Consider the following 17259-nt stretch of genomic DNA (forward strand, 5'->3'; position numbering starts at 1 on the left):
TTTATAACAGGAAATTGTCTATGCAGGTCTACATTGTTGTATATCTCTTATATAATGGTAATTTCCCTTTATTCGGCATTTTGATAATTTTAGCGAGATCGTTTAAAGGAATTATTTTAAAGTTGCTATTTGATGTTGACTATAAGCATTATCTTGTCTGATAGAAAATTATCTATATATGCTCACATTTTTTATAGACCCTAAATACGTGCTCTTTTTCGACGGAATTATTTAAAAAAAATTAGTATTTGGAGTTCCCAATAGGCACCGACTTCTTTTGCAGATAATTGGCTATGCATACTTTTTTAATTTTTTTTAAATACTTTTTTCAACGAATTTTTTTTAAATATTTATCGAAATATTACAAAAATTAATATATATATATATATATATATATATATATATATATATATATATATATATATATATTTTTTTTTTTTTTTTTGAAATGTTATGTTTCTTTTATATTTTGGAGGTTATTAAATGTCGGACCGGCCAAACTCATCAGATTTATTCCTTTTTTCACTCTCAGCTATGTCTACCGAAGGTATATATAATCGAAATAACCGGTTTCTATCCTGAGTCTCTTAAGACCAAATCACTTTTAAAACATTTGGAGTCGATCCGATTTGGTCCAAATCTAATACATCATAATATTATTGTCAAAATTAGATCCAGTTCAGAGATTGGCAACATTGATCCACACCTTCTGGCACCACCCACCAAAAGGTCAAAATTCGCTTAGAAAATAGTTAACCTCATGGAACAATCCAAATACCTCATAGAACAAGAAACGATCATTCGAATTTGTTCAAAATTTGCAAATACTGGTACATGTATCAGTGCTAGGAAAATAGAAAATATCAGTCAACATCTTCAACCACCTCCTCCAGAGTCAAGATTTTACATAATTATAACTCTCATAACATGCGAACCTAATCAAGGTTTTTCTTTAAACTTTGTATATCACAATATTTTACCGACCACAGATCTCACATGAGTATGAAATTTATCGACCAACACTTTCTCGTACCTTCCCAAAAGGGGTCAACATTTTTAATAGTTATAACCCTCAATATTTTCTTAATATTTCTATCAAAAATAGATATAATATGAATGAGAGAGAATGAGAAAGAGTGGACACGCATTCTTTCTGGTAACAGATATATTTGTCAATCCTCGAAATTTCATGCGCAGGAATTGCATAAAATAAGTTTAAAAACAGATACATACCTTTCAACTGATCTTTGTTTTACTTCGTGCATTTGAGACATTTAAATTCCTTGAAGACATATGAGACATCGTTAAACATAATTCGTTAATTTTTGATAAAAATACAATACAATGTTATATTATTTCTTTGAATTCCTCTTCCGATCTTCTATACAAAATCCGTACCGCCTTCATTATAAGCTCTCCCATTTGACCGCTGAACTGGATTTATTCAAGGATTAACTCTTAACTTTAATTTTTAATAATTTTCATTTCCATTTTCAAAATATTTAAAAAAAAAAAACAATTTTTTTTTCAAAACTACTTTCTCTTTGAGGTTTTAAGCAATGAATATATGTTTTTCGAGAATTTGTTAGGTGCCAGCAATTTGGTTATATGTAAATATATTACGACCAATCGACAAAATACAAGCACTTGTATGTTCTCGTCAACATGATTCCCAATTGTCACCCAATTAAGTTGCAGTTTCGTATTTATTCAAAACAATCTCTAGACAATCATATATGTATGTTCTTTTCGATTAAGCTCATTATTATTGGTCCATTCTTGAACCGCAAGATGTAAAACCATATACTATGATAATTGATTTTTCCTTTATGATACTGAAAAAATAGCAAAACTAATAGATTCTTGTAGGTTCTGGAATACATAACAAATAGCATACATACATAACAAACAGTGCAGCTCATACAAATCATAACAAAAGGTTTTTTTTTAATTTTATAAACAATTGTATGCAAAATAGATCCATGAATCAATTTTATTGATTCCTACGTCTTTTAAAGAGCTTTATTAAATGACTTAATAATTCATATTCAACAGATTCATAATCAAACATTTAGCACTTATTCCTCAGCTGCATCCAACTCCCTCTGGAATGGATCCTTGCTAATGTATTTATCCAAATTCTTATCGGCATCATCTTCCACAGCCGACAACTTGGTGAAACCTTCATCATCGACAAAACATATTTCATGACCATCAGGATCGGCTAAGATAATAACGCGCACCGTTTCCTTGCCAGGTGTATCCAATTCAATGAGTGGAGTTAAAATTTTGCCATTATTTTGGGTAATGACATCGTTGATGTAAGGCTGTTGGGCTTTGGGTACCGAAAAAGCGATGCGTCCATAAGCCTTGGCTCTATCCAATGGTTCAGAGATTTGTTTAAGATTCAATGCTGCCTGCATATTGCTATAGTTCAACAGCAACGAGGTCTCATCTTCTGACACAATGTTCATGAGCAAAATTTCATGCCAGTATTTTTTCGACTCGGCCAAATTGGTAACATGTAAACCAACATTAACAACAGGATCTTCAACCGTTGGTTGAGGTTCTGGTATAATGTAGAATTTATAACCATCTGGAGATAAGAGTAATTTTTTGCCATCAACATCGGTCATTGGATAATTGTTAGCCAAGGCTCGATCGATGGATTCCTGGGATTTCAAAACGACACCGGCGAAATCATTGCCTAAAATGATAAAAACATATTTAAAAAAATAATAAATTAAGAAAAACTTTCGCATCTTTTCAAATAAGCAGAAAATGGTATGCAAATACTTCTGTGTGGACTCAGCACCTGTTTTATAAAAAATATAAAAATATTTTTTTTATGAATGTCATATTTTTTAGTTTAATTTTCACATAGCTGAAACATATTGGGGTATCTAGAAAAAAATCGTCTCCGTTTACAGGCTGTGTTGTGGATTCTTGAAAAGAAGAAATGTTCTTACAGGAAAAGGAGGTAAGTAGCTTAATGGAAAACTAGATTTTTAAAAACATAATTGAGAATTAAGGCGAACACCTTGAAAACACAGAAACTTGGGAGAAACTTTTTTTGGGCGCTACACCAAAAAGAGGGCCCGCAATGAAAATTTTTGTGTTGAGTTAAACAATCGACAAATAAACCGAATTAATAAGTTACATCTGGTTTGGCCGGAAATTCAGCCTAAACCTTCAAAATACCAACATCGGTTTAAAAATAGAGACATATGAGGTTTGAGAGGAGTATATCTGTCGAAAGAGAACCCATAAATTCAAATTCTTAAATAGGAGGTGCATTTATATAAGGATAACACCTAACTGTGGACCGATATATTGCTTTTCAGTCCGAAGCATCCTAGAAAGAATATCAATGTCTATGCGATATTTCAAGATCTATATTTAATAGTGCTCTATCGTGATTTAAACAGACGGACGGGTATGGCTAATCGACTGAATAATACCCTGGTCATAAATATATATATTATGGGATGCTTTGTTTGAAAATTGGGACGGAAAACCCCAATTTTATTTAAAAAATGGAGGTACCTCCATATGTGTACTAAACGTTGTATGTGTCAAACATCAATATTTAATAGTGCTCTATCGTGATTTAAACAGGCAGACGGAAATGGCTAATCGACCGATTATTATGCTGATCATGAATGTACTATAAATTCATCGGTACTCTGCAAGTGCCAAATTAAATATTAACGATTGTGAAAATAAAAATATATCTATACAGAGGAAATTAATGTGAAAGGAAAGAGCCAGTTCTAAACCTACGAAAAACTAATACATATTAAAAATAACCAAAATTAATATTAGTTTTTCAAATAAAATGCTCACCCATTTCATAACTGGTCACACCATAATTATATGTTAATTCAAAAACAAAATGTGTAGATTCTGGACCATAACCAATCATAGTTTTGCTCCAGCGGTTATCATAAGGCCTGAAAATATAAAATTATTTAGCATTCCTATAATATGTACGTATTTTTATTTCAATATTACTCACCCGTTGCATTGAGCTTCACAGCCCTCCTTGAATTCTTCGTGTCTCAGCACCTGTTAAATAGATAGAAAACGTGTAGCAATTAGTTTACCAATATTTCAACCATGCAAGGTAAAAGTTAGACAGATAATTACATTCATAGATAGCTTGTCTATCAAAATCTCATACCCATTTATCTCGAACACAATCAACTACATACCACATAATACACCTGTTGAAGCAGAACCAAATTACCCCGCTTGTTGTTGTTAGTTGACAATTAGCATCTTAAGTTGTTATCGGAATGTGTGATTTAGAAAAAAATTCCACTTTCCAAGTTTACGATGTACGAAAAACTTTCAGACTTACCTTCATGCCCAATATATTCCGGAAGAAGAAGGAATTCTTGGCACGATTGCCAATTTTGAAGACATAATGCAAAGCTCTTCCCGTGATTAGAGACATCTCCTTGATATGAGTTCAATATTCTCTTATTTCACAACTGGAAGCACTTAGAATTTTCCACTTATTTACAAAAGTGAAGGGTTATTAACTTATGTATATAGTATATGTTATTGTATTTTTATCACAATCTTGTTGTAGTTCGTGCAAACTTTAATTATTTAAGCGAAACCGGTCAGTTATGTTGATTCATCAACAACTGAATTGATACAAGCTTCTTCTTACTGGAAGAAACCAAAATGAATGACGTCCCCAACGAAACAAATAAGGAGGCAAAAAGAAATGGCCGATAGAAAATAAACAGAAAGCAAAATCTTCTGTTGTTTACAAATGAGACATAAGCAATACGTTTTCAGCTGGAAACATTCATTAAAAGAGATGTGGAACCAGCTGACATTAGGCTAGCGTCTGTTGGGGTTCTTTAAAAAAGACGTGTGGCAATTAGGTAATTCACAGAGTAGACACCATCTAAAACGCAGGAATTTGTAAGAAACAGGTTGTTTGTTAATTCATAAACAAATAAATAAAATTAATACTAGCTTCTTTTTACTGGTTTGACTTTACTCACATGTAAAGGGAATTGATATCCCATAATGGGCAAACAGCTGTCAAAGTCATAAAATGGTAAAGACTTGACAAACTGCATTCTTAAAAAAAGGTTTGTGGCTATACTATGTAACAGTTAATGACAGAGACATGTTAATAGTGAAAATACAATTATAACAATTATCTGTTTTCAATATTGTAATCCATAGGCCTTCACAATTAATTGCGTATTGACTTTTGACGGTTAAAATCACTAACCATGTTGTTATGATACAAGTTAAATTCCAATGGTGAAAAATTCCCGTTTCATTTAAAACGAAGTAAAATCTTTTTTAAAGATTATTTCTGCGTTTCCATACTTTTTAATGGTTAACTAGTTATATAAATATATTCGAAATTCCCTCTGAGGTAACTACCATGGTAGAAGAATAGACGTAGTCGTATCGACATAGCTGCTGAGACAGTGAACTGTCAAACCAATTTGGAAAAATGCATATTGTAACAAAGACACCGATTTGTGTCGTGTAAGAAAACTTATAAAAATCTTCTTATTTTTGTCAAAACATTTTAACATTTTTGACATATCAATGTTCCCAAGCGTTGATGCATCTACCTGTATTTTTCTGCCATGGTAACTTCCATGGTAGAAGAATATAGTTAGACGCATTGATACAGCTGCTGGGACAATGAACTGTCAAACCAATTTTGGAAATGAAAATGTTGAATGAAAAACTATGTTGAATGAAAAACTAAACGCTTATTATAATAATGACGTCGTATAAGAAAACATAAAAATCTAACCTAGATGGGATTACTATATAGGCCATGTATAAGACGTGCGATATATTTGTTTGTAAAATCAAATAGTGAGGTCGTCTAACGTTTTTGCGTAAATTGAGTGGGACAATTATCATTGTTATTTCTATTGACATAAATACACTAAACAATTTGATCAGGGGCTGTATTTTTCTAATAATTTTAAGGTAAAGTATACAAAGGACTATTTTTACTGGCTAAAGTAATTGGCTGGCTTCTTCGTGAAAGAAGACTGTGATTTCATGTAGTTTTTCTGTGTTGGAAAACGTCACCTTAGTCATTTGGTGTTGTAAAAGAATTTTACATTAAGATGGTTGTTGTATTGGGTTGGTGGCTTTACTTTTGTAATAGAACAATTGAAATTGGATCATTATTTCATATATAGATGGCGGTACAAGATATTTTAAATATTTGAACTTGGAGGTGAAATGGTTCATGCTTTTTGTGTTTTCTTTTATGTGAATATAAGAAAGGAATATATATTTCTTCAACTTTTATTTTGAAGTTTAGGGCGATGTATGTAGATGGAGTGCCTTCTATATAAAAATTTCCTGTAAAATATTAGTAGTTGTGAAACTTTAAAACTTGTTGCCTTTTTATCGCCAAAATATAAACTATAACTATTAGTTTTGCAAATTTAGTTTTTAGACAATTAAAATAACATCGTTGCATTTCATTTTTGTAGCAATGTGGAGTTTGCTGTATATTATTTTATGAGTACAAGCTTTTTGTTCTTGATTTACTTAGTCCTCAAGTAATCAAGCCCTGGCGTTAAAATGCTGGCATCAATTTGGCAGGTAAAGAGGTTGGTAGACCAAATATAATGTTGTCATCTGTCAATTCATTGCGAAGACGACATCAAGAGTAGCGGATACTTAAATATGAGTTAATTTTTTGATTAATAATTCAATTACACTGTGTAACACAAAACATAATTGCATGGAAAATATTGTGAAAGTAGAGCAGGGTACACGTGTACGGGCATTTTGAAAATTTACACATTTTATGAAATTGTCGGATTAAGATTCCTTTGAATCCGTCCATACGATATTAATTACATAGTGTGCAAAAAACACATGGATTATTTTTATCGTAAATGTTAACCCCCAGATGAGATGAAAAAGGGGCCTTTTTTGTATTTTATTTTTAAATATGGTTAAAAGCTTCATCTTAAAGGGGATCGTAGCAAGTCAAATTATTCCACAACATTATGTCGGTATTTTTCAAATGCTGGAGTGCTCTAACGGCACCGTTATATGGGGGCTATACGAAGACGTGGACCTACATAGCCCATTTTCAATACCAAAAGTCCTGCAGACATAATACACATTTGAGTAAATTTTTATCAACTTACTTCATTTCGTTCGGAAGCTAGAGTGATTTCCACAGACGGATAGACGAACGGACACTGTTAAATCGACATAAAATTTTATGCTTGTGGGGTCTAAAGCGTATATTTCGAGGTGTTACAAACGGAATGACAAACTTAATATGGAGGGTATATTAAGTTTGTGGAGGGTATAAAAAACAAGTTATAAGATATCATTCGGTTTTGCCGACTATCCGCCAATATCAGTTTATTACAATATATTTTGACTCGCATTATTATTCAAATGATGACCCTTTACTGGGTTGGTAACGAAGGAGTGGGCCAATGTTTTCTATTTCCTATCTGACCTGAGTCAGCTATAAATATTGCAACGTGCCATATATCGACTACATCCTTCGCGCTATATGAGATATGTGATTACTTTTTGATATAGGGGACCGATATACTCCACTTCTTCTAATAGTAAAAAAATGTGCGGGAGGTACTTGATTGTCGATTTTCGCACTTGACTGACACAAAATATTGGAACTGACAAAGCACTGACAAAATATTGGAATTTGCAAAAGTTTAACTAAATTTAATGACCCTTTTTTGTTCAATGAGAAAAATTATATTCTATGGATTTTATGATCTTGGGGGGAGTTACCATAAGGAGTAGACCGATATTGCCCATCACCGAATTAAGTTTGACAATTACGATGTACCAAGTTTGGATCAAATCAGATAGACAGATGGGCGGGCATCCTCAGATCGACTCCGAATGTCCCAAAATAGATGTGGCCCAAAGAGGCTTGGGGTCTAGAACCGTTATTTCCATGTGGCACGTTTTGGCCGTATCAAATTATATATACCCTCTGCAGCCATATACCTCAGTCATAAAAAAATTGAAAATATTTTTTTTGATTCATCAAAGTAACATAAAATTTGGTTTTAGTCAGATAAAGAAATATCGTACACAAATTTCACTATAAACCTATATCTATGCTTAACCGTCTTAAAATTTTACGCTGATCAAGAATATATATATATACTATATAGGTCTTAAATTATTATTTCGATGAGTTATAAACGGAATGACGTACTTAATGTGTATGGTGGAGGGTATAAAAAGAAGAATGCGGAAGAGAGCGGAATTTACTCCTTCAACTTTGCAATGCAAAATTTAAAAACGTCGATATACGTGTCTTCTATTTTAACTCTTCTTTCAAAATCTACTGATTTTTTCTTGCAATTATCGAAAAAAATTCAATTTGGTGGCTTCAATGTTGAGTCCCTCTATCTATGAAGAACCATTAGGCGTGGTTTTAATTTAAGGATATACAAAATTACATTACTTGTATTATAGAACGTTGCATCTTTCGACAGTCCATAGTCTATTTTAGTATCATTCTGGTGGCGTTTTATTAGCCAGTGCCGGTCTTCTTGACTGGGGGTTTTATATTCGAAATATTCGTCCTAATTCACTTTCACAATTTCCAATTTGTGCAATAGCTTTAATAGATATTGTTGTCCAGTAAGAGTTAGGTTATTCATCAGCTCTTTAGGGGATTGGGATAGAGCGGAGCTGCTCCCCAAAATTTCGTCAGAATATTAAAGTCTTTCTGAAGTAACCACTTTCAGTATCTCTCATTGTTTGTTATTTAAAACTAACTCGTTTTCGCCATCAACAGTTCGATTCCTAATTTACTGTATTTTATTTTTTAAATCAACAGCTAACAAAACTTGAAAAAGCGAAATTATTTCCCATCAATTTATCTTCTTTTATTCACAGCATACTCACACTCACCACCAACCCTCCCATTAAATTGCGAAAAGAAATTATTTTAACGAACTTTGAACTTTCATTTAAATATTTGAATTTTGCAAAAATTTTGATTGAATATTCAAAATAACATCGCAGATGGTAGGGGGATAGTAGGGAGTTGAGAGACGTGGCACGAAGGCAATGTCGAAAATAAAACACCAACAGATAACTGCGCCTAAAACGTGATTGCAATTCACAAAACTTCCAATCTGCAGCCTGTTCAAACTGTTTAATAGTTTTTACTATCACGTTTTGTTTCAAAACTTTTTTTCTGTTTTTGGTATCCGAAGGCAACTGTGAGTGGCATTACTGTCTGTAAACACGTGTGTCACTGGAAATGCGAGGCTGTGGCCAGGACGCAAATGGGATAATGTAGAGGATATAAATAAAACAAAACGAGTTCAAAAGTATAAGTTGGTTTTGCCGACAGATGTATAGCCTTAGCCCATGTTCAATGGAGCAAAATCGAATTATCCTTTCTCTTTCTGAACACTAGAATATTTTTTTTTTTGAAAATGTCGATCTTTTGTGGGGAAGGAACAAGAAGGATTGGACCGATACCGGAACTCGATCTAAGTTTAATAATAATATTACGATGCACTAGCCAGCCACACAGACAGATCAACGGACGGACATCGCCAGATCGACTCCAAATCTCCTGAGACGAATTTGGTTATTCGGATGGTGCACGTTTTGGTTTTGTTACGTTTTTGGATATAAATAGGCAGAGCAGTTAATAGTTTTAAAAAATCCATTATTTTTGGATACGAAGTCCTTAAAAAAAAGCTGTATGTTAGGTCGGGCCGAACTTTGAATATCCTCCACCATTTGAAACGAATTTGGCAATTTTCAAAAAAATAAAATCCGTTAAAAATTCTGTAAAATTCTTAAAAATGCCGAATGTAGCCGTTATATTTGGGTCTATACGACGACGTGGAAATGCATAGGCAATTTTTGCCATAAGCCATTACAATATTCAAATGCGAAACTTGAAAAAAAATCGATGAATAATGTCGCTAAAATCATCAAAATTCCGAATATCGGAAGGTTCCGTTATGTGGTGGCTATACAAAGACGTAGACCTGCACAGACAATTTTCTGTATCCATTACGAACTTCTATTATCAAATTTGCAGCAATATAAAAGACTTGGACCTGCACCGACAATTTTCTGTTATAGGCTGTAGTACCCATTACGAACTTCAAATACCAACTTTGAAACAATTCCGGTCAATAATGCGGTTAAAATCATCAAAATACCGAATAGCGGGACGTACCGTTATATGAGAGGCTATACGAAGACCTGGATCTGCATAGACAATTTTATGTTATAGGCGGTAGTAGTCATTACGAACTTCAAATACCAAATTTAAAACATAAAACATAATGTCGCTAAAATCATCAAACTACCGAATGTCGGAGGTACCGGTTTATGGGGGCTATGCGAAGACGGGGACCTGCGAAGACAATTTTCTGTTATAGACTGTATTATAAATTACGAGCTTCAAATGCCAAATTCGAAAAAAATCCGGTTAATAATGTCGCTAAAATCATCAAAATACCTAATATCGGGTGGTATCGGTTTATGGGGGCTATACGAAAACGTGGATATGCACAGACAAATTTCTTTCATACGAACTTCAAATACCAAATTTGAAACAATTCCGGTAAATAATGTCGCTTAAATCACCAAAATACCGAAAATAGTGTGCTACGATTATATGGGGGCTATACCAAAACGTTGACCTGCATGGCCCATTTTCAATACCAAAAGAGAGATTTCCACAGACGGATGGACATTGCTAAATCGACATAGAATTTTAAGCTGATCAAGAATATATTTACTATGTGGGGTCTAAAATGTATATTTCGAGATGACAAACTTAATACACCCTCCATACAATGGTGGAGGGTAAAAAAATTTTAAAATGTTTTGGGTAGAAAGTTCTGACATCATCTTGCACTTCTTGAATGTTGAGTCTCACGATGTATAAATAGAATAAAACATTTTATATACCCTTGATTTCCTAACGCCAACAATAACCTCCACACCATAACCACGTTCCGAAAACCTCCACCAGATGACACCAGTTTAACGTTAAACTTTGTGTGATAGAGTGAATATTGAAACCTTGAGTTCTGTGTCGTGTTTTAGAATCCGTTCAATTGTTTGTTCGACCCATTGTTTATTTAAGGGTTTTTCGAGCGACAAAAAAAAAAAAAAAAAAAAAAAACGCGGGAACTACCTCAGTCGCATACAAAAACGAACAACAACAACAACAGCAGTGGCAGCTTCAGCAGCGCAAAAAAAACTGAATGTTCCAAATGTCGCCAAAGTAAACAATAGAGTGACAACTAACTTAACTCTGATGCGATGCGATGCATATACAGTGGCCTCAAAAATCAATGAAGATGGGCCAGTAAAACATACCGAACAACCACACATCTGCAAGCCAAACATGGCTGACAAAATTTGACACCATTTTTTACTCCATTGTACTCCATGGTTGTTTACACGCTCATCCTTTACTCCCCACACTTACACACACACATGCATGCATTCCGAAGAGCGAACGTTTTATTTACGAGTTCGCATGGTGGCTATGCAGTTGAGTGATGTTGATGTTGTTCGTGGCCGCTTTTTTCCGCTGCCTGATGGCTTTGCTTGGCCCTGTTTTCTTCCTTGTTGTTGCTTTGTGAATTCGCATTGAAAGTTTTCCGATATTTTTCAGTTGCAGTAAAAAGGGAAATAGCAAATTTTAATATGTCATCGTAGTTGAACTTGTATTGAATGTCAAAAAATATCTCGTCTTTTTTTTTCGCTGCCTCAAAGCAGAGGAGATATTCGAGTGAGTATGTCCTTCTTGATGTCCCTTGCCTAGCCTCTTTAGAAAACCACACAAAAATAGAACGCTACATCAGCTGCTGTGACTGGCAACTGGGAAAAATCATATTGATAGTTTCGCTTGTAGCCTCTTTTTTTTTTTGGCTTGGCCCTATTTTCGATGGCGCACAGAGAAATAAGTCAATCATTTTATTATGCATTCAAGCCAATAAATACAATGGAGTACTTGTTACCAATTTATAATGAGTTCAATATACAACTGGCATCAGGCTGAATGAACAGACAACAAAAAAATGCAATTTTCGAATTTCGTTTGACTGAACAAGCATGCATTCATACAAATACTACAACAATTGTACCCAAAATTGTGTTTTTTCGTTCGTTCGATTCCAAACAGAGGATGGTGAGAAAAATTGGTTATTTGGCAAAATTGTACAACGCTCATAAATAGAGCAGTAGAGGCAAATAATAGTTTTCTAATCTGAGTTTAATCTGATGGCATATTTAAATTCATGACATTAGCTAGGGAGGTGGAATGTGGAAATGTGGAAAATGATTCGAATGAAAAATGAAAATAGAACATGAGACAAACTGATCTATAATTTACTATTTCTATGAAAATTACTAGACACTAGCAATTTTCCCCCGCTACTATGTCGGGGCAAAGTCCACTTTAAAATTTTATATTCGTTCCAAGAGTTCGTGTTTGGCCTTTTTATACCTCCACTCCACCTCTTTTTGTAACACCTCTAAATATTCGCCATAGACCCCATAGGTTGTATACAGGGTGAGATAACACAAGTTAAAAAGCAGTAAGTTCGTCCGGGCAGAAATTTAAATACCCTCCACCAATTGGAACGAATTTGGAAATTTTCAAAAAATAAAATCCTTAAAAAATTCTGTTAACATTTTAAAAATATCGAATGTAGGCGTTATATTGGGGTCTATACGACGTGGACCTACATAGGCATTGTTTGTCATAAGCCATTGCCATATTCAAATTCGAAACTTGAAATAAACGGTGAATAACGTAGCTAAAATCATCAAAATATCGTATATAGGGAGGTACCGTTATATAGGAGCTGTGCGAAGACCTGGACCAGCATAGACAATTTTCTGTCACAGGCTGTAGATCCCATTACGAATTTTAAGTACGAAATTTGAAACAATTCCGTTGAACAATGACGATAAAAACATCAAAATACCGAATATTGGGAGGTACCGTTATATGGGCGCTATACGAAGACGTGGACCTGCACAGACAATTTTCTGTCTTAGGCTGTAGTATCCATTACTAACTTTAAATATCAACTTTGAAACAATTCGGATTAATAATGTCGCTAAAATCATCAAAGTACCGAATATCGGGAGGTACTGTTGTATGAGGGGTAAATGAAGGCGTGGACCTGCACAGACAATTTTCTGTCACAAGCTGTAGTATTCATTTCGAACTTCAAATGCCAAATTTGAAACAGAATATCGGGAGGTATCGTTATATGGGGGCTATTTGAAAACGTGGTCCTACATAGCCCATTTACGAACTTAACCTGCCTAAAATAAACATGTGTGCAAAATTTTAGCCTACTATCTGAATTCGTTCAAAAGATAGCGTGATTACAACAGACGGGCAGGCAGACAGACAGGCGGACATAGCTAAATCGATTTAGAGTTTTACACTGATCAAGAGTATATATACTTTGTTGGGTCTGACATGAGTATTTCGAGGAGTTACAAACGGAGTGACAAAGTTAATATACCCTCCATAGTATGTTGGAGGGTATAAAAACTGCAACAAAGTCAAACGCCATAATTTTTACATTTTTTTTTATATTTTATTGAACTGAAGCAAAAATGTCGGAAATAGCATCAAATTTCAGAATATGTTTAGATTTGTTCGAATTGGTTACCATTGGCACGAATTATGGCCTTCAAACGGTCAATGAAACCCTCACATGCTGCCCGAATGTTGCTCTGCGGTATTTTGGCCCATTCCCGGCGAAGCGCTTGCTTGAGGTGATGGACACTTTGGTATATTTTAGTGCCAACCTTGCTTTCCAAAATAATCCAGAAACAGTAGTCCATCGGATTGGTATCCGGAGATTTTGGTGGCTATTGTGGGCTGGAAATAAAGCAAGAAACATCCTTTTGTAACCATTCTTGGGTTACACGTGCTGAGTGCGAAGGTGCTGAGCCCTGTTGGAATGTCCAAGGACTGCGGCCAAAATGTTTGCGTGCCCAAAGCTTCACTACATCCTCCAGAATATTTTCGCAATAATATTCGTCATTTATTCTGATGCCACGGTCGATTAATACGAGCGAAGAGCGACCATCGGCTGTTATGGCGGCCCACACCATCACCATGGCCGGCGCTTGAGTTCTGGTGACCAACCGAAGGTTTAGCATTTTCAGCTGACCTCTTTGGCAAGTAAAAAACTGTCATTTTGTTTGTTTAGGAATTGCTGGACAACGAATGTTTTCTCATCGGAGAAAACCAAATTCGGCAGTTCACGATTCACGACTAAGCGAAGCAACTCTTTTGCTCTTTTGAGTCTATTTCTTCCTGTTGCGGTGTAGGTTCTTGCACTTTTTGGAATTTCAATGGCTTTACCCCGAGCTTATTTTTTTATATTTGCCGAATGGAATATTGTGATATGTTTAGCTCACAAGCCATTACTCTGCCACTGCGAAGCGGGTTTCGATCAAGTCGCTTCTTTACTTTTCGAACCATTTCTGCTGATGTTGCTGTTTTCTTCCGTCCACTTCCTTGACGTCTGGCTACGCTACCAGTATCACGGTAGCGAGCGATGGTACGAAACACAAAATATTTATTCACATTTGAATGCTGGGGTGCTTGTGGTTTTCCAGCCAAATATAAAGAAATCACACTATCACGCTTGAATTCCATCACGAATAACTTATTCTGGAAAATTCTCACGCTGTCACTGGAATAATTTTAACAGCTGTCGGACGGGTGGCTTAGAAATGACAGCAGTCGGAACTTGGTTGCTGTCTTTTCATCTCACCCTGTATATTTTGTAGGGTCTATCATGAATATTTCGAGGAGTTACGAACGGAATGACAAAGCTAACATACCCTCCATAGAATGGTGGAGGGTATAAAAATCAGTTTAATACAACCATAATCGTATAAGGAGGGCTATGTTAGTGTCTTTCCCAATAATATACCGCCCTACCGTTGCAGCCAAACCTGCGACGCTGACCCTCTTTGAATTGGCACATTTTTTAGATTGGAACAGTTTTCTTGAAAAATCCAATGTTGTGTTTCTTGGACCCCCCAGAATGGTTTCGAAACACATTTCAGCCTACGTCGTATGTATCAACCCAACTTGCTAAAATCTTTACTGGACTCGGTTTCAAGAACAAACGTTTCATAATGAAATTTCTTGGTAAGTTAGCCAATAATAGCTAACTTACGTACCGGTATCAATAATGATCAATAGAACCATCTGAATCAGTAGAACTTCGAACCATCCTCGTCAAATTTCCCAAAAACTTATGTTGTGTTTTCTTTTACTTTTCTTTGGACATTTTATTTCTCATTCAACTTGTCTTATTTGTTTGTAGTGGTTTCTTTTATATGTTTTATGAGTGTGTGTGTTTTTTTTTCAACTCATCCCGTTTTTCTACTTGAGAGGTTTGTTGAATTTGTACTGGTCAATACATTATTTCTTTAAATGAAATGGAAAAGAAAAACAGAAAACTACACGAAAAATGTATTGGTTCTTCTTGGTGGCCGGTTCGGCCCATACGGTCTTTTGCCTGTTTGCTTCTTGTTCAACTCTCTTGCCTTATTATACGAATGTGTCCAATTTTCATTTCTTTGCCGAAATAACCGATATTTTTCCCTCAAACAGACCCAGAGAAAGTAGACATTTGGTGAAATCAAATATTGTATTCGTTTTCTTTTCTTTTTCGGTTATCTCGGAACATGGATGCATTTCCTTTTTTTCGTCGTTGTTGTTGTGTAGCTGGTTGTCTATTTATTTGTATACATCTTTCGATCAATTATATTCGATGAGAGGGGTCTGGGGAGCGGAGAACGAGATTTGTTCAATAAATTTCTATAAATTTAGTTTTTATAACATCAATAATATTGTTGATTGACCCAAATTGTTGTTGATGATGCTCCAGCCAATGCAACTGGGCAATTGTGTAACATGTGGTTGTAGTGGTAGTTGTAGTGGGAATCTTTTAAAGAAATTACAAGTTTTTCATTAAACGAAGTACCAAAGTGGGTACCAAAGTTGTTAAGAAAAATTGAGCTATAGAATTGCTTTCTTTGTGCTTTAATGTGTCAATTTAATTGAAAGAAGACGATCTTTTAGGAATAATTTAAATCGTTCAGATTGTTTAGCAGAAGTTTAGCAGTTCAATTGGTTTCGATACATTTAAGCCTAGAGGAACATAGGATTTTTTATACCCTACAACACTATGTGTTTGGGGTATTTTAAGTTTGATTGGGCCAAAAATTATGTAACACCACGAAATATTGGTTTCCCACATAGGAAAGTATATATCTCGCCGAGCTGAGTCGATCTAGCTATGTATGTCCGTCCGTCCGCCTGTCCATGTTAATTTGTAATCACTCTACAGGTCGCAATTATGGCCCGATCTTCACGAAATTTAGAATGGAGGTGGGACTAGGGTCAGAATAGAACCCTATTTCTTTTGGAGATGATCGCATAATATTTAGGGGTTGAAATGGACCAAAAACTGAAAAAATTCCTGATTTTGCAGTTGCAATTATAGACCAATCAAAGCGTAAGTTAGCATGAGCCTAGACTTAGGGCTGGGCAGAAGCCTTCCAATTTTGATGGTCATCGGGTAATATTTAGTGGGTGAAATAGGCTACAACATTTGTGTTAAATAAAAGTCAAAATTTCCATTCAACCGCGAATATTTTTAATCTCGGCGAAATCATAAATAGACGAAAAGGTCAATTCTGACCGTTACGTAGATGCCAATAATAAAAATATCGGTTATATATAGCTAAATATATACAATGTGTGTTAATACAAGGGTAGGGTTCGGCTCAGGAAGGCTAGGCCTATTGTTTTCAAAGATGTCCGCAATATATTAGAGGTTGAAATTGACCAACAACTAAAAATTTTCCTGATTTTGCAGCCGTTGTAAAGGTCACAAGTAAAAACCAAAGGACACGAAATCTCACATGAAGTTAGAGTTTAGGACAGCGGGTAGAATAGACCACTACTTTTGTGTGAAAAAAATACTAGAATTACTTACAGACGATATCCGAAATACACAAAAGGCGAACTTCTGGTTTTTTTATGCTGATTTCGTTGACGAATATAGCAGCATATCGTACACAAGCAAATCATATAGATGAGTCTAAATTTGAGATACAGAGGGGTCTATTGCATTTTTTTGCATTTGAGATGATCGCAAAATATTTAGGTTTTCAAATGAACCAAAAACAGAAAAA

At 34.8% G+C, this 17259-nt stretch overlaps 1 protein-coding gene across 1 annotated transcript; it reads right to left on the reverse strand.

Moving 5' to 3' along the window:
• Nucleotides 1-1975: 1975 nt before the first annotated feature.
• LOC101889349 (glyoxalase domain-containing protein 4) lies at nucleotides 1976-4712 on the reverse strand. Its single transcript, XM_005179995.4, has 4 exons — nucleotides 4364-4712; nucleotides 4019-4068; nucleotides 3847-3953; nucleotides 1976-2707 (listed from the first exon to the last, which is right to left on the reverse strand). Exons 1-4 carry the CDS (start codon nucleotides 4457-4459, stop codon nucleotides 2079-2081), a joined length of 882 nt encoding a protein of 293 aa, XP_005180052.1. The 5' UTR covers nucleotides 4460-4712; the 3' UTR covers nucleotides 1976-2078.
• Nucleotides 4713-17259: the final 12547 nt, after the last annotated feature.

The sequence above is a fragment of the Musca domestica genome, unplaced genomic scaffold, assembly GCF_030504385.1.
Source record: "Musca domestica strain aabys unplaced genomic scaffold, Musca_domestica.polishedcontigs.V.1.1 18, whole genome shotgun sequence".
Taxonomy (NCBI): Eukaryota; Metazoa; Arthropoda; class Insecta; order Diptera; family Muscidae; genus Musca; species Musca domestica.

Bases quoted from the DNA above. Each gene is read 5' to 3' on its own strand.
- LOC101889349 (XM_005179995.4), bottom strand. From the start codon at position 4,459: ATGTCTCTAATCACGGGAAGAGCTTTGCATTATGTCTTCAAAATTGGC. The intron at 4,069-4,363 runs GTAAGTCTGAAA...TCTATTTAACAG, and splicing joins GGAATATATTGGGCATGAAG to GTGCTGAGACACGAAGAATT. The intron at 3,954-4,018 runs GTGAGTAATATT...TTATATTTTCAG, and splicing joins TGTGAAGCTCAATGCAACGG to GCCTTATGATAACCGCTGGA.